The sequence below is a fragment of the Aphis gossypii genome, chromosome 3 (assembly GCF_020184175.1).
Source record: "Aphis gossypii isolate Hap1 chromosome 3, ASM2018417v2, whole genome shotgun sequence".
NCBI classification, from domain to species: Eukaryota; Metazoa; Arthropoda; class Insecta; order Hemiptera; family Aphididae; genus Aphis; species Aphis gossypii.
The window spans coordinates 5,995,671-6,021,227 of NC_065532.1; the positions used below are offsets into that span (position 1 = coordinate 5,995,671).

General features: G+C 26.4%; 1 protein-coding gene across 5 annotated transcripts; it reads right to left on the reverse strand.

The window, feature by feature from the left end:
- Positions 1–696: 696 nt before the first annotated feature.
- Positions 697–25,509, reverse strand: LOC114123752 (helicase domino). 5 transcript variants are annotated; one of them, XM_027986825.2, is made up of 37 exons: positions 25,256–25,509; positions 24,239–24,374; positions 23,564–23,723; positions 23,166–23,495; positions 22,844–22,959; positions 22,593–22,778; positions 22,392–22,532; positions 22,087–22,270; positions 21,733–21,923; positions 21,544–21,669; positions 20,547–20,723; positions 20,382–20,483; positions 20,141–20,318; positions 19,432–20,068; positions 19,173–19,359; positions 18,891–19,097; positions 18,286–18,379; positions 18,150–18,203; positions 17,921–18,082; positions 15,937–16,115; positions 15,171–15,854; positions 14,912–15,108; positions 14,734–14,848; positions 14,277–14,573; positions 13,910–14,146; positions 9,569–9,613; positions 9,355–9,508; positions 8,222–8,529; positions 8,013–8,149; positions 7,816–7,888; positions 7,213–7,686; positions 6,995–7,139; positions 6,344–6,837; positions 6,157–6,276; positions 3,508–3,666; positions 2,846–2,983; positions 697–1,755 (listed from the first exon to the last, which is right to left on the reverse strand). In XM_027986825.2, exons 2-37 carry the CDS (start codon positions 24,314–24,316, stop codon positions 1,582–1,584), a joined length of 7,440 nt encoding a protein of 2,479 aa, XP_027842626.2. In that variant the 5' UTR covers positions 24,317–24,374; positions 25,256–25,509; the 3' UTR covers positions 697–1,581. The 5 variants fall into 5 exon arrangements, with proteins under 5 accessions (XP_027842626.2, XP_027842627.2, XP_027842625.2 ...); XM_027986826.2 differs by having other exon boundaries at positions 6,163–6,276; positions 6,344–6,840; XM_027986824.2 differs by having other exon boundaries at positions 6,344–6,840; positions 23,166–23,492; positions 25,256–25,508.
- Positions 25,510–25,557: the final 48 nt, after the last annotated feature.

Here is a 25,557-nt window from a genome sequence, read left to right on the forward strand (position 1 = left end):
CTATAAACCCTCTATTTACCAAATATCAATACATGTAAATTGATGTATTCAAATGTATTGGTTGGTGTATCAACTTAATCATTTGTGTCAAAATGTATTATTAATACATAACATATGTAATGAACTAATAAATTTTTCAAACATACATAATCATAAATAATATAACATATTAATACACATTCATTACATAATAATATATAAAAATAGATATTATATTACATTCAAAAACTCCGAATATGGCAATATCCAAATTAGGTAAGATACTCTTTAGTTTGGATAATCTGTAAAATAATAATGGTTTTAGATTAGTTTGCTAATTTTGTAGCTTGTTAGTGATTTTTCTCTAATTAGATGCCACCAAGAATATTCACTTTTCTTTTGAAACCACCCATTAAGTTTGAAGTTTAAGCATTATTTTGACAAGTTATATTGTACACAGACACAAAAACAAAAAAACACACTTCATTGTAGTATCAATACAATCATCACTCCGTTCAGAAACTAAAAATGATTTGTATTCTTTATGGTTAAACTAAAAGGATAATGATTATAGTTTATAATATATAGTTTACATGAGCAGAGTAGCAGAGTAAATGTGTCTATCTACTAACTGATCCTACATGGAAATTATTTAAGTAAACTAATAGTAAAACACACCTGCCATATAGGAATAAAAGCAAAAGTAAAGTAAACAAATTATATAAAAAAAATTACTATATTAATTATATACAATTTATATATCACGAATGTTAATTAAAATGACCATGTACAACATCAATTTTACGATTACAATTGCAAATTAAAAAAAAATTGATTAAAATTACAATATACAACAAAATTATATACAAGAGCCTAAAATTGTACAACATTCATTTTGGTGCAATTTACATCTTATATACATTCATTTTTATGTTAATTTATCAAGTTCAATCAATACAAATACACATTATGATTTATTGATTAATTGCACCTCAACATATTTTTATTATTAAATTTATACAGAGTATTTTCTATGAAGGAAAAAAATAAGCGTAACAGTCACAACTTCACTTTAAATAATATCTAGAGTGAATTATCTTTTTTATGAAAAAACATAAAAAAAAGACCATCAATATTTAAAATTAACATATTTTCTTATTACTACATTAAATTATCTTTTGTTATAAGTTACTTTTAACATCAGCTATTATTTAAGTCGATAATGGTAACAGCCTATATCTAATTTTATTACAGATTTTTATTATAATACATAATAAGTATGTAAAAACATACATAAAAAATTACGTAGGACATTTATGAAATTGTACGTAGAAATTTAACAACATTTATTAAATAATCAATGTAATCTACAAAGAAAATAAAAAATTTAAATTAACACCATAAAAAGCTAAATATTGTTATTCTTTGACATACAACTGAAAACAATAATTTTCTTTTTGAATCAATTTTTATAAAGGTCAATAAAATGCTCAAAATTAGTCTGTTAATGGTAAAAAAAAAAAAAAAAAAAAAACAATAGGTAGTGTGAACCAAAACTAAAATAAAAATAATTTATCTAAAATCATATTTGTTTATATTGTTTTAAGTTGTGCGTGGCGTATGTGAATTAGGTGACGAAGGTATTGTCAGTACAGTAGGTTGCTGTTGTTGAGGAGCCATAGATACAGCAACTATAGAACCAGCTTGGCCTGATGAACTTTGTACACGTAACTGACCTTGACGTACAGACATTTGCTGACCTTGTTGAAATACGACCTGCAAAACAGTACTTTATAAAATTTCTAAATTCAAAACATACTTTGACCAAAAATGTTAATGGCACATAACGTGTCACATGCTATCTACCAAGAAAATCATATCCACAAAATCTTTTTGAAAAAGTTATTTTCTAAATAATTTTAATTCATAGCATAATATTTTTGAAAACATTTTTTTTCAGATTTTAAACCATAGAATGTTCATTTCATTTCATAAGGTGAAGTAGTATATTTATCTTGATATAGATATGAAACTACAATAAGTTTATAAAAAAAATGTAAAATTAACTAAAATGAATGGACTGTGGGTAACACTCTGCTGTACAGTGGTATTAAATGGACCTTGGACTCAAGGTAGGTGTCACAATAATGAATAATTTAAATTGGAATGCAATGATACTAGTATATGAAAATGATTCTGGTTGGAGATGATTTGTCATCTAGAATATTTTTTCCAGTAGGTGGTGAAAAGGTAGTCTATGTTTTAATGAACTGAAAATTAAGTGTTTAGAAAACATACCAATTTAAACAATTGGTGTTTGTTTCAAATTTTTATGACTAATAATTTTGAATAATAACAAAAATATTAAATTATTTGATGTTAAATCGTTATTTTAAGCGTAAAAATTTAAACTTATGATAACATTTTTATAATAGGCCAATGTTCAATTTTTTTTATAATTATTGTATGTCAAACTTATGGAAAATCTTGTATTAAATTTTCAAATATTAGCTACTTATACAAGATTGTTTGTACATTTTCAACTATAAAATAACTTGCAAATGAATTAATGAATTGTTGTCAATGTTTGAACTTCAAACTCAAATAAAAAAAAAAATTGCACATATGTATTTTTAAAATTTTAGAATCACTATAAGACGAACTCATGAGGAATTTACATCATTGTAAAATCAATACATTCATGATTTCGTTTAGAATCTAAAATAGTAAAAACATTTTTTAAAATTATTGTTTTATAATAGTAATAAATTATTGAACTATGTAAAAACTATATTTTCATAAATATTTAAATAATTTGATATAATTATTATTTATTGTTAAAATAACAAACACAGCATTTTCAAACCTGAGATAGTATATTAGAAGAATGGCCAGGATTTCCAGTAGTTTTAAATACATTAGTCAAAGAACATGGTTGTAATGTTGAACGAGCTGTTTCAATCCCAACACCAGATGTTCTTAATGTTTGAACTGGATTAACAACCTAAAATTAAGGATACATTAAGTCAGAAATTAATAAAATTTAGTAAAAAAAAAAAAAAATATTTTTTTAGCAGCAGGTTTATTTTCATTAGCTTTACTCATTTTTGGATGTAAATCAACTTTTTTGAGACTATTTCTAAATGTTGCTTATTTATAATTATAATTAATCATAAAAACATTTTAAAATACTTGTGAATATTTAAATTCAATAATTGAAAAACAAAATTTTTGTAATTGGTATATTTTTCAGTTTAAAAATTAACATAAAAATATGTAATTAGAAAGTCTTTTTAGAACCTAATATTTGTGTATTATTAAGAAACAGGAAATAAATATTAAAAAAAATTTTTAAAAATATAAAATAGGTTAAAATCAATGAGTAGTTTTTTAAAGGAAGATAGTAATAACATAAACAGCAACCACTGACAATACAGGCACCAGTAACAATATATTTTAACTGTGGTTACATAATCATATTGTATTTAGTATTAAGTTAACACTTTCTTATAGCAGCAATTATAATACCTGGATTGCTTGTTTTAATGAAGTTTGAGTTGTAACTACTGGTAGTACTCTCGTTAACCCAATACCCGAAGACTGTCCATGACTTTTTGCAATGACATGAGATATAACTTGACCTGCATTTGAATTTGATTGCATTGCAGTTATATTAGCACCAGAAACCTATAAATATATACAACATAAAAAAATTTGTTAATTATACAATAAATATAAGATAATTTGAAAACATTAATACTTTGAATTAAATACGGTATCACTAAATAATAAAGGATATGATTTATAAATAATAAAATAAACAAAATTTTGATTGATTATTTTAAACAATACAAAGTTAGAACTTATTTCTCTGGATGAAAATACCTTATAGTAAGCTTTAAGATTAAAAAATACCTACATGAATTGTCTCAATCTTAGAAATTCATAAGTTATTTAACACTAATCAAAGCTTGTGTTGCTTATCAACATTCATCAATGTCCACTTAAATGTTGAGTTTAATAATATTTCTATGTTTAAGCAAGTTATTATTAACTGACGAAATTAAAATATTGTAAAATACCCATCTTACAAACATAAATAATACTCAAACTTAGAAGATTAATAATTGATGGACATTTCACCTTCATATTAAAATTAACAACATAATATAACAGTAGTTATGATGAGCACACATTTAAAAAAGGTCAATATTTAACTGAAATACTGCCAATATAGTATATATATATATATATATAGTGAATTTTGAGCATTAAGTTAAGGAGGACACCATACCTATATGTGCTGTCTCCATTTTACAAATGTAAAATATAGCTTAACTGTTTTGTATAAGAAAGAACCGAAAGGCCATGATAACTAAGAAACGAAAATTTTCACCACACATAAAGTGTAATTAAAGCTGTTAAATGTTGTTTTTATTTTTTCGATATCGCTAATACTAAAAAATTTATTGTTTCAAAATTGATTGAATAACTATTTTGTAGTTCTGATATTGAAAAAATAAAAACAATATTTTACAATTTAAGTTCTACTTTATATGTGATGAAAATTTTGTTTTTTAGTTATGGCTGAGCCTTCTTGGTTCTTTCTCGTGCAAAACAGTTTTTGCTATGTTTTACATTTGTAAAACGGAAACAATACATGCGGGTATAGCGTCCTCTAAATTACATCTCACATTATAAAAAATAAATTAATTAAGTCCAGTCGTATTTTAGTACTACATGAATTGAGTTCCAGTTGTATTTTACTATTATGTGAATTGAGGGAGTACCACTTATATTTTACTACTATGTAAATAAAATCCTAGATTGTTTTAAAACTTAATTATATTGCATCCCTATCGAACTATTTTGTCAATTTAAGTTAAACTATTCGCCCAACAAACATCTCTGAGGGATTGGTTATATATAGTTTTTCAAAAATGTGTATACTTATTAAAACAAACAGGTTTTAAATAAATATTCTTGTTAGTTTACTAAATGAATCATTTTCAATAAAATAATATTAGTAACTTATTAATGTGATGAGAGTTCCAAAAATAGAGTCACAAGTCATACAAGATAACTTCACACCCTAATCACAAAGTAGATAGTAAATAAAGTGAAATATAATGTATACAATTATTTTTGGAAACTAAATAACTAGTTTTAATATACTTTAATTTAACCCTTAAGTGTTTATACACAATAACTTTTACTCAATGATTTTTGATAATATTACCTATATTTACCACTACAGATATTGTATATACAGGGAAAAATGATAGTTAAAGTAAGTTTAATTAATAATACTCATTAAAGGTTATAATTGTCAATAATTTTGGCAGTTCTTCACTTTTATAATTAAGATAAACCTATCCTATGTTAATTGATTTCTTTAAGTTATCAGATACAAATATCAAGTTTTCTACTTTAAAAAATAGCTTAAATTTCTGAATCTGATGCCCAGGTTATTTATTATATATTATAATAAATCTGACAAATTTCCTAACATGCAAATGTCGTAATTCCAAAATGACAACTTTTCAGGAGATAAAAAACATTTCATTAATTGAAAAAACTTTATTAAAACTTAAAATATTTATTTGTATATTTTTTATGATTAAATATATATATTTTAATACTTTAACGTATAATTCAAATAGAATATTTAAAAAAGGAGTTAAGATTTTTAATAACAGGGGACTAAATTTGGGCTAATTTCTTTAGAACTTTAACGGCTGATTTTGTGGAAAAATAAGTAACTGATGGGAGGGATAATGATTTTAAACAATGCATAAAATTAGAGTTCATAAGAAAATAAAATAACCCCAAAATGGTATTTTTATAGTTAGGATAATTGCAAGTTAGGCCGAAAAAATATGTTAATATTTTTTTTTTTGATTTATTTAAAAATAACAAAGAAAATTAATAATTGAGATAGTAAAATTTACTATGTATTATGTTATACATCTAAGAACTAGAGACAACATATGTAAGCGTGCCATCATCTAAATTATAATTTTGGCCATTCTTAAATAGTGCAATAAGCCGTTAGATTAGAGAAATAATAATTAAATATACAGTTATACACTAAAATCTAAATATACAGTTCAAAAATTAAATCATCTGTTTTTTTTTTTTTAATTAACTTGAAAACTTCATACTGTAAATACTTACACTAACGTTTTGAATATTTTGTTGTTTCATCATGGTCTGCAATTGTTGCATAGTCATTGTACTTGGTACACCCTTTGATTGAACTATTAATTGTGTTGGAACTCCAGTTTTACCAGCCACCTATAACAAATAATTGAAAAATAAAAGTTAAAGAAAATCATTTATTTTATCATATAGTAATATTTACCACAACTTGACTCAATTGAGTAACTTTTTGAGTAGGAATTTTTCTCTGAGTTAACATAGGCTGTTGAAGAGTAAGATGTCTGAACTGTTGTTGAGTATTTATATTTTTTGTAGCAGTTGCAACACTTATAGCATTTTTGGCACCAGCTGAAAGCATCAGACTTTGTACAGATGTTTTAACTATTGAAGGTCCTGCGGTAGCGATAGGTGATTGAACAGTAACAGTTTGTGCTTGTTTTTGTTGTAATAATTGATGTCTTTTTATAAAATTTGTAACATCAGTGTCAGTTATATTCCTAGTATTTAATGTGTTTTTGGGTCGAACATTAAGAGTAGTTGGTGTTTGAGATGTTTGGACGGGTATGATGTTGGCAGTAGACGTTTTGGTTGCACGAGCACTAACCATCTTAACTTGTTGTTGTCTAGCAATATTTTGTTGCTGTTGACGATACATTTGAATCTGAGATTGAGTAATAGTTTTGTTCATAGTAGTGACTACTGAAAATTAATAAATTAATAAAATATTAATAAATAAAACATATTTAATTAACAAATAAGTAAAATAAAATAGTCATTCAAAGTAAGAATAAAAAAAAACAAATTATTTTAATAAGTTCTCTTTTTTTTTCTTTTTTTTTTTTGTTTGTATTACCTTTTCCAGTAGTTGAAGACGCTTGAGTTACAATGGAAGCTTGAGTGAAATTGAGTGCTCGTTGAACTGCAGCTGAATAATGTACAGACATTGGAATTGGGACCACTTTAGGACTGGTCTGAGGTATATTTTGTATATTTGCTTCCTAATAATAAAACAAAAAAATTATGAAGTAAAATTTATAATATGTGAATAATGTCAGATAAAAATATAGTTACTTGAACAATGGAAGGTGACGGAGAACTCATAATAATTCGATGTTGAGTAGTAGGCGAGGGTCTAACTGGTGCTGGACTAACAGTTTGAGCTGGAGGTAAAGAATTAGGCAGCTGAATAGATTTTACATTATGAGGTTGAGGTTGGACTCTAACTGTTGTTGGTTCAATATGCTGTTGCTGTTGTTTTTCTCTAATCATACGATCAGTACGACGGCTTATTACTTGCATTGGACCCAAAGGTACATTATAGTCTACATCATAATTTTCCTTTAATATTGCAATATGACTAGCATTTGGAATTAAAGGTGTATTTGCTGATTGGCTAGGGACATATTGACTGTTAGTTCGACATAAAGGTTGACGTTTGGCAGCAACAGATAATAAGCCATTAAAACGAGATATACGAAGTTGAGTATTTGTACGGTTTCCATCTGTTGTATATATCTGTGATGTACGTAATCCTCGATTTATTTTCTAAAATAATAAAACAATTATATATGAATTATTGAACTGTTATTTTAACAAAATATTTTACTTATAAAATAACTGAATATTAGCAATAAACAATAAAGAATATCCATATTAAAATTAATAACATATTACTTTTTTCTGTTTTTTGAGTAATTGTTCCTGAAGCATTCGCCCTTCTTCTCGAGCCACTATTACTGATTCGTACCTAATGATAATAATAATATTAATATATAAACATGAACATAAATCAAAATTCAATTTTATCACAATACTTTTAAATAAATTAATTTTAACTAACTTTTAATATAAAAAATACAGAAATCATTTACCTATTTTTACATTGTTTAGGAGATCTATAAACTCGAGACATCATATTCACAAGCTCAGATACAAGATCCCAATTAGGTGTATGAGCTGGGCATAATATTACTAAATTCAACGTCATTTCTTGAACTCTTTGAACCGCCTAAATAACAAAAAATATGATATGATATATATAATAGAAATCAACAAATAATGCCAAAAAATTATAACATACTTGTAAGAGTGAATAATCTTCATGTATAAGCCATTCTGGTACATGAGGTGGTTCTGGAACAGGTCGAGCTGGTAAAGGTGGTTTTAAACTGGCCAAAGTCATGGTCATGGGCCTATTAATACCACGATATCGCTGAATACGTATATCATTACGCATCTTAAGCAATGCACCAGAAGCACGATCAAACATCGATCGAGGTAAGTGTGGGAAAATATTTTCATTAGGTCTCCATTCACCAGCATTATTATCGCGGGTTCCATACACTGATTTAGTACTTGAGGAAAGAGACACAGGTAAACTTGTACGATCTATAAAAATAAAAATATGAAAGTAATATAATTTGTAATAACCAGGGCTCGGATTTTATAGCACCAAAGGTTACTAAAATACACGCTATATGCCCTTTAAAATCTTAAAATAAGCGTTATATACCCTAAAAACACAATAAATAGCAAGGTTATTTAATTGATAATTTAATATGTTCACAAATTAAAAAACTTATATTAATAAATTAATACATAATTTATTTTTTTTAAAGAAATTGTAAATAAAAATAAAAATAAATGATAAAAAATTAATACTAAAAACTTTTATTTTAAAAATATTAGGTAATACTACTTGAATTTTTTGATTCATTAAACTATAAAATATAAACACTTTTTGAGTATGGCAACTACCTGTTCAAAATTGTCATAGTGTTATGTTTCATAGTTTTATAAAATATAATATAAATAAGTTTTATGAAAATACGAAATAAAAGTTATATTAATATATCAAATTAGCCAAAAATGACACCAAAACTTAAAAAATAGCACTAAAAGCTAAAAATCCTATAAATATGCAAAAATTGCAAAATAAAATTTTATATTTGAAGTCTCTAGCGCATAAAACAAATGTATAGCTTACTCTACTATTTTTATCTGTATCCAATAAAAATTAGCAAATACTATAAAATCCAAGCTCTGGTAATAACTGATAAAGAACTTCATTCAGTTAATAGGATATGGTCGATTATTAATTAAGCTTTTTTAATAATTAAACTGTTAGTTAACAGTTAACACAACAATTAATAGTAATAGTAATGTAAAACAATTTACTCTAGCATTTACAAAGTATAGAAAATTATTACTTACTGTTAATAAATGTGACATCAGTTCTTGGTCGTTTCCGAGCAGATGGCATGGGAGGTAGTTGAGCTTCTGTCATTGGTATATAAGAATACTGACTGAAGTATAATGGGTCATGATAGATTTCACTTTCTCCTGACCATGGTCCAAGGATTAAATTCTTAAAATGGATTAAAATGAGTACATTTTTTCCCATGTAAAAATAAATAAGTCAACTAACCTTTGGTACATCAGATTTTTTTGAGCCAAGATTAGGATAAACAATCTGCAAAAATAGAAAATAATACTCAAGAATTACTTTAAGATCAAAATAACATCATTTGAATTATATAGTATTTAATTACATTTTTTTTTTTTAAATTTATGTATGTATAATGTGATAATGTGTATAAGATGACATTTAAGTATATAATTGATTGACAATAAATACTAATTTAATAGGCACATGTAATTTACATAAAAAAAAACTAATAATGTACTCAAAAAGAAATGTTAAAAAAAATTTCAGATACTGTTATTTGAACATATTATGTTTAATTATTCCTATTAAATATCTTTAAATACATTTAAGATTGTAACGACTTTATAATTAAAATTAATAAGTTAATATTTTTTGAGGTATAAAATAAATCATACAATATTACTATTATCATTAAACAGTGTTTTGTTTTGAAACTTATTGAATAAATGATTTATAACTTTTTTTTCAGTAAACTTATAGGGTACATTACAAATAATTTCTAAATATGATAAAGGTATTAAAGAACATATTTGTAAATAAATCTTATAGAATATAAGTAATCTATACATTAATTGCTATTAAACTTTCAAATAACACTTTATTGTTAAGTTATTGATGCTTGTTGAACAAGTTTTTGTGAAATATTATTCATAACAGCTAACTAAAATAAATAAATAAATGAGTTTAAAATTAACTTTAGGGTATCACCACATGACTCGGACTTGAAAACATACAAAATAGTAATTTTAGTTTAGTAAAACTACTTTTTTATGTTTATTTTAAATATTAGAATAAAATGATCTATTATCAAATGTAAAAGAAAGAATATTATCAATTTTTGTCAGTTTTATATGAAACTTGAGTTTTTATGCAAACTATAACTACCACGTAAAATTTTAATATTTAAAAATTTTGTTTGTGATACGAAGATAACACATGCATGGGGTATTGAATTCTCGAGTTCCATGAGGCATATAAGTAAATATAATTTAAAAAATTAGATTTAAAACTAATTCTGTTCTGTTAGTCCTATGAAAAACCATTTGTACAAAATTGTTTATAGCTAATAAAATATAATATTTCAAATGTACTAATGGAAACTGTTGTAGAAATATATTAACACTTCATTACAGCTATATAAAAAGATAACTATAACTATAATATAATTGATATATGTATACAATTAAATAATTCTGTTTAAATTAATTATATTTGTGAGTACATTTGAAAAATGTCATAAGTTTAAAATTTTTAAAAAATCACAATGTTAATAGTCTAGATCAGTGGTTTTCAACCAGCGAGAAATGTTTGATATTTGTGATTATGCTGGTAAAAAAATATTGAAAACAGCATTTTATTCATTACATTTATTTTTTTCTTAATATAGCAACAAAATATTATTTAAAGAATTAAATCATTAATTAAAGAGAAAATATTTCAAATTATAATTGTCATTGTCAAGTGTGCAAAAACTTGTAATAAATAATAGTATGTTGAGAACCAAAAAAGGATGAGAAACACTGGTCTAGATATAAGTACCAATAAATTTATTGAACATTTTTTATGAGACTTACCATAAAAAATAAAATATCTTTTGAAAACTTGAATAATATTATTACACAATATTCAATTAGAAATGCTTCATACATATAACTTAAAAACCACGATATCTTTCATTGTTAAGTTTAATTTAATTAACTGTTTTGTAATTTATTTGTTTTATTCTCTTTATAAATAAGTTAAAAGTGTAAAAGTATGATTTAAAATTTTACCAATGGTCATAGTCACCGAAGAGTAGTTTAATAATAATAAAAAAATATATACAGACATATAGATAGAGGAATGATTAAAAATGTCACAGAAGTTAGCAGCACCATGAAGTCATATAAAAAGTTTATACAACTAAAGCAAAAAAAAAAATTGTGTTTGAATAAATAAATTCAGACGAAAATCAATTTCAATATTTATGTTATACTTTGGAGATAATATTGTTCAACCAAAGTTTTAAAACATATATTTTTAATGTTTTTGGAGTATATTGGAGTAATATTTTTTATTGAAGAATTTACAACTCCATCAAAACCCATTTATAAATAATAAAATGTAATGAATAGATGATATATAAAGGAAAATGTTGTTGGTAAGTGTCATTTGATTTAAATTAACCAGATACTTAACTTAAACTATAATTTAAACACACGTTTTGATATAAAAATTCTACAACCAAAAACCCAAGTTCACATATTAAGAATTGAGCCCCCGAAAAATATTTATCAAACATGGTTTAATTAAAACCTTTTTTAAGTATACAAATAATATTTTGTTAAAAAAAAAAAATAGAAATCAACTAGTTATGTATACCAAACATTGCGACTTTAATCTATTTTCATCGTTTTAAGAGGGGAAAGAGGAGATTGAACAAATCTCATTATTGTACCTTTGAAAATGTATTACAATATTTTTATAGTTTTGGAACACTGTATATTTTGTTCAAGTCAATAAACATAGTTGGTTGCAATCAAATGATTCTCAATTGTCTATCTCTACTGAGCCAACAAATAAGCCTATCGTATAGAGCAGCGGTTCTCAACCTTTTTGCATTCACGTACCCCAAATATCAATTTAGAATATAAATAAACGAAAAATGATTTTTTTTGCATATCCCAGGGTTGGAACCACTGGTATAGAGTGAAAAAGACAAGGCCCTACACACCAGTCAGCCATTGACTACATTTTTTAACTTGAGAAGAGTATGATTAGAATATATTTAAACAAGTAAACAAGTATCATAGTTTAATGTAGATAAGTAATTAAAACAATTTGGGACACAGATTGCTGTTCTCACTACATAAGTATTATATCTGAAGTAGTACATAGATTTTCAAATAGTATTTTTGAAAAAGTGAAGACTAAAAACATAAGTAGTCTATCTTTTTAAATAATCATTGTCATTGTCTAACAATTTTGTTTAAATAATTTTCTTCACATTCAATTTAATTGAAAGAAAAAATAAAATTTAAAATTTGCGTCTTCTAATCAAAAAATATATACAATAAAAAAAACTAATTTATGGGCAAGTGAATGTTAAACACATGTTAACACTGAAGCATTCATGTTTAAATCTATCGGTAATAACTACTAGATGCAGATACTTTAATCTTAGAATGGTTATTTAGTTTGCTGTTTAGATGTTTATTAAATAATTTATGTTAAGAATGTTCAAACCTTTATTATTTAAGAAAATCATCATGACTGATGAAGAAAAAATATCTATACCGCAACAGCTATAGATTTTTTTTGGTTTAAATATTTTAATTGTTGTCAAGAGATCTAGATATAACTGAGAGAAGCATTATGTTCAGACTTTGTATGACTGATGATGACTGTCATCGTACCAATATTTTATATAAATTAAAATGTAGATAAAATGTCTTCATCGTAATTTCAGTAGATGATCACAATCCACAATGGAGGATTCACTTTGCTGAATAGCACAAATATGCTACAAATATATCCATAATCTTTATACTTATATGCTACACATTCTAGTAATTTGCTGAACAATTTATTACCTTTTATTTAATAATTGTTGTCAGCATCATCATATCATCAGAAGTCGTCTTCTCTTGCTCTCTGTGCGATACGATGTTTTTCTTTATTTGTTTCGGATAGTCTCATTTGCCAGTCCTGTTTGGACTGGCAAGGAGGGGCTTGTGTTTTGGTGACAACCTCTATGCCAGACCAAACAAAAAAACGATCGGCTTAAGATTTCCAATTATAGTAAAATTCGTACAATTGCTTTTTTTCTTTTTTTTTTTTATGAAATAATATACTGTCAGTATAAAAATTATATTTAAAAACTTAAAAAAAAATAAAATTTTTAATCAACGCACTGCGAGAGCTAGAGAAGAGTTTGCTTCTAATGAGGGACACCAAAACAGAGCCCAACCTTGTGGAGAAGCTATCAAGAAACACAAAAAGAAAAACAACCATAACACATGAAATGAAATATATTTTTTATTTTATATAAAAATGTACAGTTGTTTACAAAATGAAAACTAACTTGTCTTGTGTGTTAATAACCATAATTTGAAAAGATAAAAAAAAACTTCTCTATTGGGAGAGAACAAAACAAGTTAAAAACATTAAATCTAAAAATAGTATAGTTTATAATCGCTGATGTCTAAGACCATAGCTGCTTGTCTTCCTCGCTTTTGTTTCTAAGTGCCATTTCTCTGTATTCTTAGTAGTAGAATTTTTATTTTTTTTCTTAGTACTACTACCTATTTTTTTAGTTCTAATACTATGTCGTTTGTTAACCTGAAATTTATTGATGAAAGTCAAATCCATAGAATCATCTTCTCCATCATCAGAATCTGGAAGTTTACGTTTCGGATTCATTCTTTCTTCTGTACGTTTAGCTGCTTGTTGTTGTTCTACTTTCCATTCTTGTTTTTGTTGTTCCAATTCTGCTTCAGCAGCAGCTACTTGCTTAGTTGCCCAATCCATTTCATTATTTTCCATTAGTCTAATAGCCCATTTCTCAATGCATGACAACTGAAAAAAAAAAACAAATTATTTCAACTTATTAATATAACATATATTAAAATGAAATATATACAAATGTATACATAAATGAGAGATAAAAAAAACATGAAATTAATTAAAAAAATTATTTTATGTATACCTGTTTTTCTAATGCTTGAACTTCCATATCTGCTTTACTTAGTTTAACATCATTTTGTTCTACTATAGGAATAGCTTCATCAAATTCAGCCAAGTCTGCAACAGCTTCTTCTTTAGCAGTTTTAGCGGCTGCAACATCAGTCTCATCTTCTGCAGCTGCAAGAGCTGTTTCAAATACATTAATAGCATTTCTATCACCATCACTTGTGCTATGAGAATGAGAAAATTCAGATTCCAAAATGTGAACACTTCTTTGATCATCAGTGGTGTTGACTTGAAAAAGATCTTGAATAGTAGTCTATAAAAAAAAAATTTTTAATAAATCTAGAATTCTAAACATAATAACGATAAATAAATGTGGAACACTCTAGGAAGCTTGAAAATATCTAATTGAAGAGGGTGGATGGATGATTTTAAACATTTAAAAAAAATTAAGAGTAAAAACAATGTATACTTACAGACTTGAAGAATGAAGCAGTAAAATTTCCACCTTCAATAGCCAAATCTCCTAATAGTCTTTTTTGGTTAGCTTTTTTAAGAATATTCTCTTCAATAGTTTTTTCACTAATTAACCTAAAAAAAAATGCAGATTTAATAGATTATAGTTCAAAAAAAAAAAAAAAAAAAGGCATTAACCTATAAATATGAACATCTCGAGTTTGACCAATACGATGACAGCGATCTTGAGCCTGAGCATCCATTGTAGGATTCCAATCACTATCATAAAATATTACAGTATCTGCTCCAGTGAGATTAATACCTACACCACCAGATCGTGTTGACAAAATAAAACAGAAATACCTCTTGTCTGCATTAAATCTCTCCATTAATAGCTATAATCAAGATGTTTATTAATATATTTAAAAAAAAGTTAGGTTCATTCATCAAAAATTACCTGTCTAGTTTCAACCTTTGTCGTACCATCTAATCGTAAATATATATACCCATGAAAATTAAGGAATGCTTCAAGGATATCTAACATTTTTGTCATTTGAGTAAATATAAGTACTCGATGATGCCCAGTTTTTAATTCACGTAATAAACAATCAAGTGACTGTAATTTACCACAATCATATTGAATTAACCTTTGATCAGGAAATAAAACACTCATGGCAGAAATAATGGGATGCAATGCATTTAAAGTAGGTTTTATGTCTTTTTCTAATAATGATGAATCATTTTGAAGAAATTGAAATTCTGTTTTTGGAGTTCTTCCTTGTACAGCAGGTACATAAACAATAAATTGTTCAAAGGAGTCATGCAATTCTTTCATTCTACTATCTAATGTTTTAACTGATTCTGACAAAGCAACTGCAGTCATGTAAGACATGCGTTGTATATGAGCAGAATACTGAGCAAAAACAGATAAAACATTATTTGAACCAAGCCAAAGCCAAGGATTTCTTTCCACTGAATCTGAACAACCAACATGACCGGAAGATGCATCAAACCTTATAAAGTCTCTTAAATCTTGACCATAGACAACATTTGTAGCACCATCTATTCTTTTGTTATTTATAAATGATAAATTACTAATCTTTGTTTTTCTCCTCAAAATTCGTTTTTCTTCTAAATGAGGCTGAAAAAATAATTATGAAAGTTATAAAACTAAATATGAAAAAAAAACTTATTAAATTAGTTGATTATATATCAAAACTTACATCATGGAAAATAATGTTATTAGTCAGTTCTTTATTAGATTCAATTAATGGTGTAGGTTTAGACATTAACGGACTTTTTGAAAATGTTGAGTTGTTTAAAACTTCATTTTTGTTACACACACTTGATACACTTTCATTTGCAACTTTATTGTCAAAACAGTTATATGAATTTGAATTACCTTAAATCATAAAGATAAAATAATAATTATTAAAAATATGTCATTTATATAAAAATAAACTACAATTTAAAATATACCACAAAACATTAAAATCCATAATGAAAACCATACATTCAAAAATGTATTTCTTTAAGTATTAGGTGATAAATATGATAGATATAAAAACTATTTCTTTCAAAACAGAAGATTAAAATACAGCATATAGTAAAACATCCTTATGCTATTATCAATCAGGAAAAACTAAAAACCACCATAAAACCATTCCTATTTTCTATTATCAGTACAATTTAAATGGGGTCCATTATTAATAAATTAAATTAAAACAACACATATCCTATCTAATTGGGATAGCCAGAAGTTTATTTCAACAGAGAATGAATACTTAAATTAAAAATGTATACATATACACATTATTTTAACATAAAAAAACATAATGTATACATAAAATCTATATGAAAAATAAAACAGAGCTGAAAAAGGCATGAGTTCAAGTCAAAAGACAATCCACTTATTTACAGAACATACTATCATGTAGTAGTACATTCGAATGTAGACAATATACAAAGGATACAAAAGTTGGTTTGTTTAATACTACTCGATGGCCTTAATATACCAAATGTAGTGATGATGACAAAAGAGACCCCTGTTAAATCCTTAATTAATAATTTAATATATAATGGTATTATAGCAATTTTTAAGTAAAATAATATTCAATAACAACTTAAAATTAAGAGGATGATGCATCACATGTATTGTCTTTGTTTTACACACGTACAACATACTAAATTTTCTTTCACCCGGTTCAATAGTATGCTTTTAATTCTTATGTTAGAGTGAATTGATCTATTATCAAACTTTTAGACAAGAACATTATTAATATTCTCTCGTTGGTTTATTACAAGAATCTAATTTATAAGTGAGTAATATAATAAGTATAAAATAAAATATATATTTAAAAATGTTCATAATTCACATAAAAAATAAGGGAACACACAAATCATCATCTCTAAAAATTTGATAACAGGTCAATACACTCTAACATCAAAACTAAAAACAAATTTGTAACTGGTAAATGAAAATTTATTATGTTGTAGGTGTGTATAAGATGGAGATAACGCGTGTAGATGCGACATCCTCTTAAGTTGTTTAAATTTATCTGCTAAAATCAAATATTCATAATAATATTATTAAAAATTATAAACATATTATGATGTAAACATAAACATTAGCATAATGATATAGCATTGGTGCAAAAATTAGAATTCATATGAATAAAAATTGATCTACAATGCATTTAATTTATTTGGAGTACGAAAATATATCTGTACTCAATATAGCAAAAGGGAACATTAGGTTTAACATAATATTACTATTAGGGGTTAGTCAAGTACAGTGTTTCTCAACCTTTTCAGTGTCGCGACCTCAAAAGAAATATGGTCAATAACTATACGACCCTCTCCTAAATATATAAAGTACAAATTTGAACAATAAAAAAATTGTATCATTAACAAATTAGTAGAATGAATTATACCATTTTGAAGATCAATTTACAAATAGCATGTGTAGTACCTAGTTTAAACTTGAAACATGTAGAGGTATTTTTTGTTCAATGAAAAATTTTAAATAAAGTTTTTATTTTTGACCAACATGACCCATGGTTAGAGGTTAGATTAGGTTAAGGTGATCTTAACCTCTAGGGTTGAGAAACATTGGTCTAGTATTACTATTACTAATGTATAAAACCACTTCAACACATTGAATAATTCTGTTGTTTATTTTCTAGGAAGGTCATTTGCAAAACTAACCTTGTATCGAACCATTACATTTAGGAATTGAAGTTAACAGTTCTTGAGTTGGCACATGGTTGATATTTTTTGTTAGATTATTTACCACTATAGAATCACTTTGTTTGTTTTCATTAATATATTGTTTGATTTGTCTTAATTTTGGAGTTAATGACAAAATATCTAAAGTATTGAAATAATTAAATTTACAAATTTAAAAAAATAGAAGGTGATAAATAAAAGTACATACTTGAATATGGTGGAAGCCTAGATATACTTTTATCAACTGATCTTAATTTTAAATCTAAAAAAAAATACATGAATAGAAAGAATAATATTAAAATTAAAATTAAAATTTAACCATACAAATTATGTAAAACTCTCACCTCTTATCCCTTTTTCTGCTAAAAATTTGACGATTGGCAAATTATGTTTAAGTCTGACATTAACTAATTTATTTTGTGGATTGCATAAATTAATCTAGAAATATAGTACATATTTGTACGTTATGTCAATATTACAAATTACATACATATTATCATTATGTTAACCAAAATACAATATCTTTGTTTGTCCATTATAAGATCAGAACCATATATCCCACAATTAACAAGTTATTAAATATTACTCAAATAAAAATAACTTATACAAGGTATATCCAAAAAGATTCTGAATTTTTCAATGTTTTATTGATGGTGCTTACTTTGGAAATCGATAAAAAGATAATAATAAAAAAAAAAAGATAGAGGCTTAACTTTTTTCATTTTAATAAGATAATATCAACTATAATATAATTAGCTTATTTTGAGGAAAATCAATTTTCAGACTCTATGGAACATACCAAGTATAAATGAATTTTATTTTCATTAACTAACTTTGATTATTTATTTCTCAATATAAAAAATTTATAATGTTCAGACTTAATTTAAATTAACTCAAATGAAACACAGGACAGTTTTAATAAAGGTATAAAAATAAATATATTAATTACCTTGGAAATGATATTTAAGTTTTTAGGCAGCTTCATGTTAAAATTCATTTTAATTTTAGGAAGTCTTATGGGTGTATCAGGTAAAGTTTCATATTGTTCATATACACAATTTGGTAATTGATAACGTTTTAGACGATGAGCTGCCCATGCACTCATTAATCGTTCTAAGTTGGTAAAAAGTAAGTTAACAGAACTTAAGTCAATTTCCTATAACATAATAATTACAATTTTATAATTTTTTAAAATTATTAATTTAATAGATTATAATATCGAATTTCTTACATTATAGGGATCATATTCCATTATATTAAATATGGAACGAGGGACTGTAAACGTGAGAGCTTCCATTTGAAATGGAGATATAGTTGGACGAGGTTCAAACAAATTAGGATGATTGCAAACTTTCCTGAGTTGCATAAGAACGTTGATAACACTTAACATATTACCACTGGCAAGGGTTTCCTTCGTTCTAAAAATATTAAAATTTATTGAGTAATTGGGAAAAAAAAATTAATAATACTCGTATAGTGATTTAACATACTTAGCTCTTGACATGAAGTCATCATAAAGATAACGCTGACGTTTAGATAGTCTACACATAATAATATGCTCATACTTTTTGGGCAACTGTTTTTCAACTTCACATTTCAATCTTCGAAGAATAAAAGGTCTTAAAACTTTGTGTAATTTTTTTATAATGTTCTCATTATATTCTGCATTTCCTTCAATCATCCCAGTCACAGGGTTCGAAAACCATTCTTTAAATTCACGATGAGAAGCAAATAAATTTGGCATTAAAAAATGCATTAAGGACCACAACTCCATTAAATTATTCTGCAAAGGTGTTCCTGTTAACAGCAGTCTTCTTTCTGACTGAAAATTTAATAAGAGTTGCCAACGCTGAGATTTAAAATTTTTTATGTTTTGAGCCTCATCTAGAATTAAATATTTCCATTTCTTCCTACGAAAACTTTGATGATCAGTTATAACTAATTTATATGATGTTATACATATGTGGAATGTATTTGGTTTAGTCCAACCAACTCGCTTATTTTTTCGCTCTTTCACTGAACCATAATAAGTTAAAATTTTAAAACTAGGACACCATTTTTTTATTTCCATTTCCCAATTAAGCATTACAGATGTAGGAACTACAATTAAATGAGGACCCCAATCTCCTGCAAAAAAATTAATACATACACAATATAAAACATATTTATAGAAATTATGAAAATTGTAATTTAGCATACCTTTTTCACAAGCCAAATGAGCTAATAAGGCAATGGTTTGAATGGTTTTACCAAGACCCATTTCATCAGCTAATATACCATTTAGATTTTGTTCATACATTGTAACTAACCAATCAAGGCCTATATGTTGGTATTCTCTCAGCGTATTTCTCAATAAAAATGGAACTTTGGTAACCACCTAAAAGTAATTGATAAATAAAATAAAATATAAAGATTATTATTATAATTATTATCAGCTTACACTAGTAGAAGATAATGTATTTCCTTTAGGTTGGATACTTTCAGCTAATGCTGTCACATCATTAATTTCTTTATCTGCATTACAGTCACTTGTACCATTGAGCTGTTAAAATTTAAATAATATGACGTAAAGTTGACAATTAAATTTCAATTTTTTAAAATTTACCATTTTATTAGGAGATCGTCTCAATAAATATTTTATACTAATATCAGTAGATTTCATATCTTCCTTTGTACTGTGATCAGACTGACTACTTTCCTCGTCATCAGACTGCTCTTTGTTATTTGGTAACTGAACTTTATACTTCGCCAAAAGTTGTTCAATACTCATTTCATTATCAGCCTATATTTTTGAAATATAACATATAATTCAATAATACAGTAAAAATGCAAAGGCAATTAAAAAAAAAAAGAAATCACTGGTACATCTCAATTATAAACAGTAAGCAAATTCAACTAGCAAAATTAAAAAAATGTAATATAAATATAGGGAAAGATGTCATATCAGTTATAGTCCGCGCAACGAAAACTGGCCGGTGACAGGCGCGACTCTAGTTGCAATTTTCAATTAGTGGTTATTAAACTATAGGCCGTGCGCCTATTGTGTAAGCATCACAGCAGCGACGCGTAGCTTGAGAACCCAGGGTTAGGTTCACGTTCACGGTGGGCGGGTTTCGGGAGTAACCGGCCAGTTTTTGTTGCGCGGACTATAATTAATGTTATATGTTTAATATAGGGAGTTAGTATACTCTTACAATTATTTCCAGAAATCCATGGAAAATATTAAAAGGTACCACACTCAATTCAGAATAACCTTACCCACTTTTATGCATGCAACTGACCTGCCGGCAGGAAAATAACTTCCCCGGCAAGTGTGAGGAGTGCGAGCAGATGAATTTTTGTTGGTTGAGTGGACAAGGTTATTCTGAATATTGTATATTTAATTAAATACAATATAATAAGGTATTTTATTAAAAAGAAGGGAATGTCCAAAATCATCAAACCCACACATTAATTAGCTAAATAAAATTTGCCAAAAATAATAGTAAAATAATGTACTATCATTGTAACATGACTACAAGGGGTAAAGAAAATTAATATACAAAAATTAAGTATTGATTCATCAGATTAAGTTAATCATTATTATTTGTATTATTTAGTACCTCCAATTCAGCAATTTCCGTAGAATGATCTACTCGACCATCTTCTTTTTCTGCAAGCAGTAAAGTTTCTTCGTCATCACTCCAACTAGAATTCGAAGCTTCAAAATCTTCATCATCGCTTGGTATCTGTGTTTTACACAAGTATATTAAAATATTAAGAGAGAAAATAAATAAACATTATAAACAAACCTCTTCCAATACTTTATTTTCTTTTGTCTTTAAAAGTTTTGGTAGATTTTCATGAACTCCATCAATTGACATTTTTGATTCTTGTTTTACCATATCTATCTCATTTTTACAATCTATAGTAGCATTTGGCATTTTTTCTTTATTTACAGTAGTACCACCATCAGAAGATGAATGAAAAGTATTTATTTTACCTAACAAGAACAATGCAAGTTCAATATAACTAGCATAATAGTACTTCAAAATATTTTAATTTTTATGTATTAGTAAAAACTGGTTATATTTTAAAATGGTTAAAAAGTATAGTGGTTTATACAAATGTTAGTATTCAATAAATAATTAATAATATCATTTTACCATCAGAAACAACCATGGATGAATTTTGTGACTTGGTAATTAAAGAATTATTAGCAGACTTCATTAAACTTTCAGCAACCAATGTTGACATTTTTTCAGTTTGATCAACAATGAAATTTAAATGTTCATCTAATGCAATTTTTCTTTGTTCCTCTAATTTAGTTGATTGCTTGAATAGAAGTAGCTAAATAAAAATACAAATGTAATTACTTTAAACCAAAATATCTTTCTAAAATTCTTAGGTATAATGTTTCCCAAACACATAACATTCGATAAACATTTTAATGTATGCATAAAATACTTACTTTTTCAACATCACTCCAAAATGTTTTAACCATTTTAGCAATAAATCCAGTTATTCGCTTTTGATGCATTTCTGATGCTTTAGCTGCTTTTTGAGCTTCAATTTTCTTTTCATGGAAATGCTTCATAACCATTTTGGAGCACTAAATAACAAATTAATATTGAAGAGTTATGAATAATTTTAAAAATTAAATTTAAAATACCTGTTTAGCTGCTTTTTTCTTCCATTTTCGTTCTTGGGCAAAATCAGTAGCAAGCCACTGCATTTCTTCTAAAAGATAGTCATGGTGTGCTTTATTTCTTGGAGGTTCATAAATTTTAGGCAGTCTTTTTTCACTCCACAAACCATCACGCTGTAGTTGATTTATTTTTTGAATGATTTGTGCTTCCTAAATAAAATATATCCAAAATAATGTATATTCAAAATTCAATTATCCAATAAAATCCAACTAACCCATTTCGCTCTTTCAAACACTTGATCAGGTTGATTTTCAGTAGACTGCCGAGATGTATGAGAGGAATTAGGAAGTTCTTCAGCAGGTGAAGTAGAAGGTATTAATTTATTGGAATCTAAAAATTATATTTTATAACATTTTAATATAAAATTGAACCATAATTATTAACTATAACATAAAATTATAAATTAATTATAATATAACATTAAATATCAAAAATGTATGTTTTTTAAACATGTAAAACATGTATTTCTTCGACTATTACACATTATTATTTATAATATTTTTGGATATAGCATTTTGTTTATATATTTTACTTACTAGTGTCCGAAATTGGAACATGTGTTTCCTGTGGTTCGGACGCTTGTTTGTCCAGCCACAATTTAAGGTCGGCAAATGGATCACCAATGAATAGAGGATCGTCATTACATTTAATATTTGCCATAGACCATGCATGCTGATCATTGAATACCTGTTCAACTTTGTCAGGAACAAAATCATGAATTTTCGACAACGACTGTACTTCGTCCAATTCTCGTTGGGATTGAGCAAGCTTTGTACGTACAGTCTCCAATTGTTCAAACACCATTTCACAAGTACGTTTAATCTTGGCTGAAGTGCACATTTCCAAAGCTTCAAACTCTTTGGCTGCTAGTAGAATAAATTATGTTAACAATTAAAATGTCAACAATTTAGGTCATAAAATATAAAACACATACACTCTGTGGAGTATTTACGCTTTCTTGTACTCTGATTTTGACTATCCAAAGAATCATCATGGTCAGAGTTGTAGCTGGCGTTTTCAGCATCATTTGTAGAGCCATTTACACCAACTAGATTATCACAATTACTTGGTATAAAATTAACACCAGATGTCACCTAAAACATAGATAAATTAAAGGTATGCATATAACAATTAGTAGTCTCAATATATACCTAATCTTTGAAATATTAATAAATTAAAAATGGAAAATTATGATGAAGTTTATTTACAAAAATGTATATATCATTTAGAGAATAGAATCATAAAAATATACCTAACTATTCAATACTGTACATACTTCAGTTAGATTTCAAGTTAGTTTTAATCTTCTATAAATAAAGAATGCAAGTGAAATAACAATGATAAATGATTTAACTAATCTCAAAAAAAATTACGTGATTAAATAATTGATGAAGTGAATGATTACATATCTAATTATAAGTGATTCGATACAAATAATTTAACAATATAAATATTATAATTATAAGATATCAAGAGATAAAACTGTAGTAAGAGCGGTTAAAGATTATTTTAATTAAATTTGAGAAATCATTAAAAAATTTGCTTTCAAAAAAACAAACTAATATTAACTTAATACATTAAAATAATATAAATACAAAACAATATTTACCTGATGGCCATTCCCATCATATTTATTATGTTTGTGACAATCAATGGTCCCAGCTCCCAGTTGGGAAGCAGTGGCCATAAATGATTTTAGGTTCTGAACAATTATTAATCGCTTTTGGGTTATCCATTTAGTTTATCTAAGATAAAATAAAAACAATATTAATAAAATTATGAGAATGAAGACAAAAGTATAAATAAAATTTATTTTTTAACTTTGGTATGATTCTAGGTGGATATTTACACTTTATTTAAAACTGATTTAGATGATTTAGATAACAGTAAGAAGAAATTCAAAGATATCAATATAAAAAAGAATGGACAAAATTTAATTTAATTTAATTATAATACAATTGGATTTGAATAAATTCTTAAAAACTTTGCAATAAAATATTTAAAACAAGTGAATCTTGTTTAATATTTACACTTTAATGTTCAATAATATATAATATAATAATCTCGACAATAATTGTTATATATGAGTAACTAAAACAGACATAAACCAATATTTACTTTAATGTTAAAATTATATATATACATATTTTTTTTTAAAAATAAAAAACAAACGAGCACATGTTGATTTACCCTTCATGTCGTGTAGGAATAGGGTTGAGTATCGTTCAGTATTGAACTAAGTCAATGTTTTGGTGAACTAAAAGCATAGTCAGTGATAGTGTCGACAACAAAGTTAATAGACAATTAATCCTTTTCATTATAAATTAACAAAATTAAACTTTATCTAGAGATTAGAGGTTATGTTTTGAAAACAGAAATTCAATAATAACACAAATAATAATAATAGGCGGGATAAATTAATATTTGATAAAAATGTATTGACGACTAGATTTTCAGCAATCCGGCGAAAAAATAGTACGTAAAGTGGAATTCCCACAACAATGATGAGAAGTAAAGTCACAGACAACATCAGAAAAACAGTAACGCGACGATATAGCATAACGGAAGGAAATGGCGGGTCGGCCATTTTGTGCGCGCCGGATGAAACTGCCGCCGAGATGCTTACCAAGATCGAAGCGATTACCCTCCATCGGTCACAAGCCATCACACGAGTCTGTTCAGACGATTACCGCACATTTTGCACGCACAATACTAGAACATGACACGATGCGCACAATGAATTTCATAATAGCAACACACGAGATCGAAAAAAACGTACTGACCGATTCCCCGGACAAAATGCACGTATTGAGAGGCGCACGACAATATGGCGTCCGGCGGCGGTCGACTGCGAGAATTCGCTGTTTAGTGGGCGCAGCTAGTACGAGCCGATCGAGAGTGAGCGCCCAACAGCAAAACAAAACAAAA

Excerpts from the sequence above, each read along its gene's own strand:
- LOC114123752 (XM_027986823.2), bottom strand. The coding sequence starts at position 24,316 with ATGGCCACTGCTTCCCAACTGGGAGCTGGGACCATTGATTGTCACAAA. Across the intron at positions 7,687-7,815 it reads TACTCAAAAAACAGAAAAAA|AAAATAAATCGAGGATTACG; the intron begins GTAATATGTTAT and ends TTATTATTTTAG. Across the intron at positions 6,841-6,994 it reads GTCTTCAACTACTGGAAAAG|TAGTCACTACTATGAACAAA; the intron begins GTAATACAAACA and ends ATTAATTTTCAG.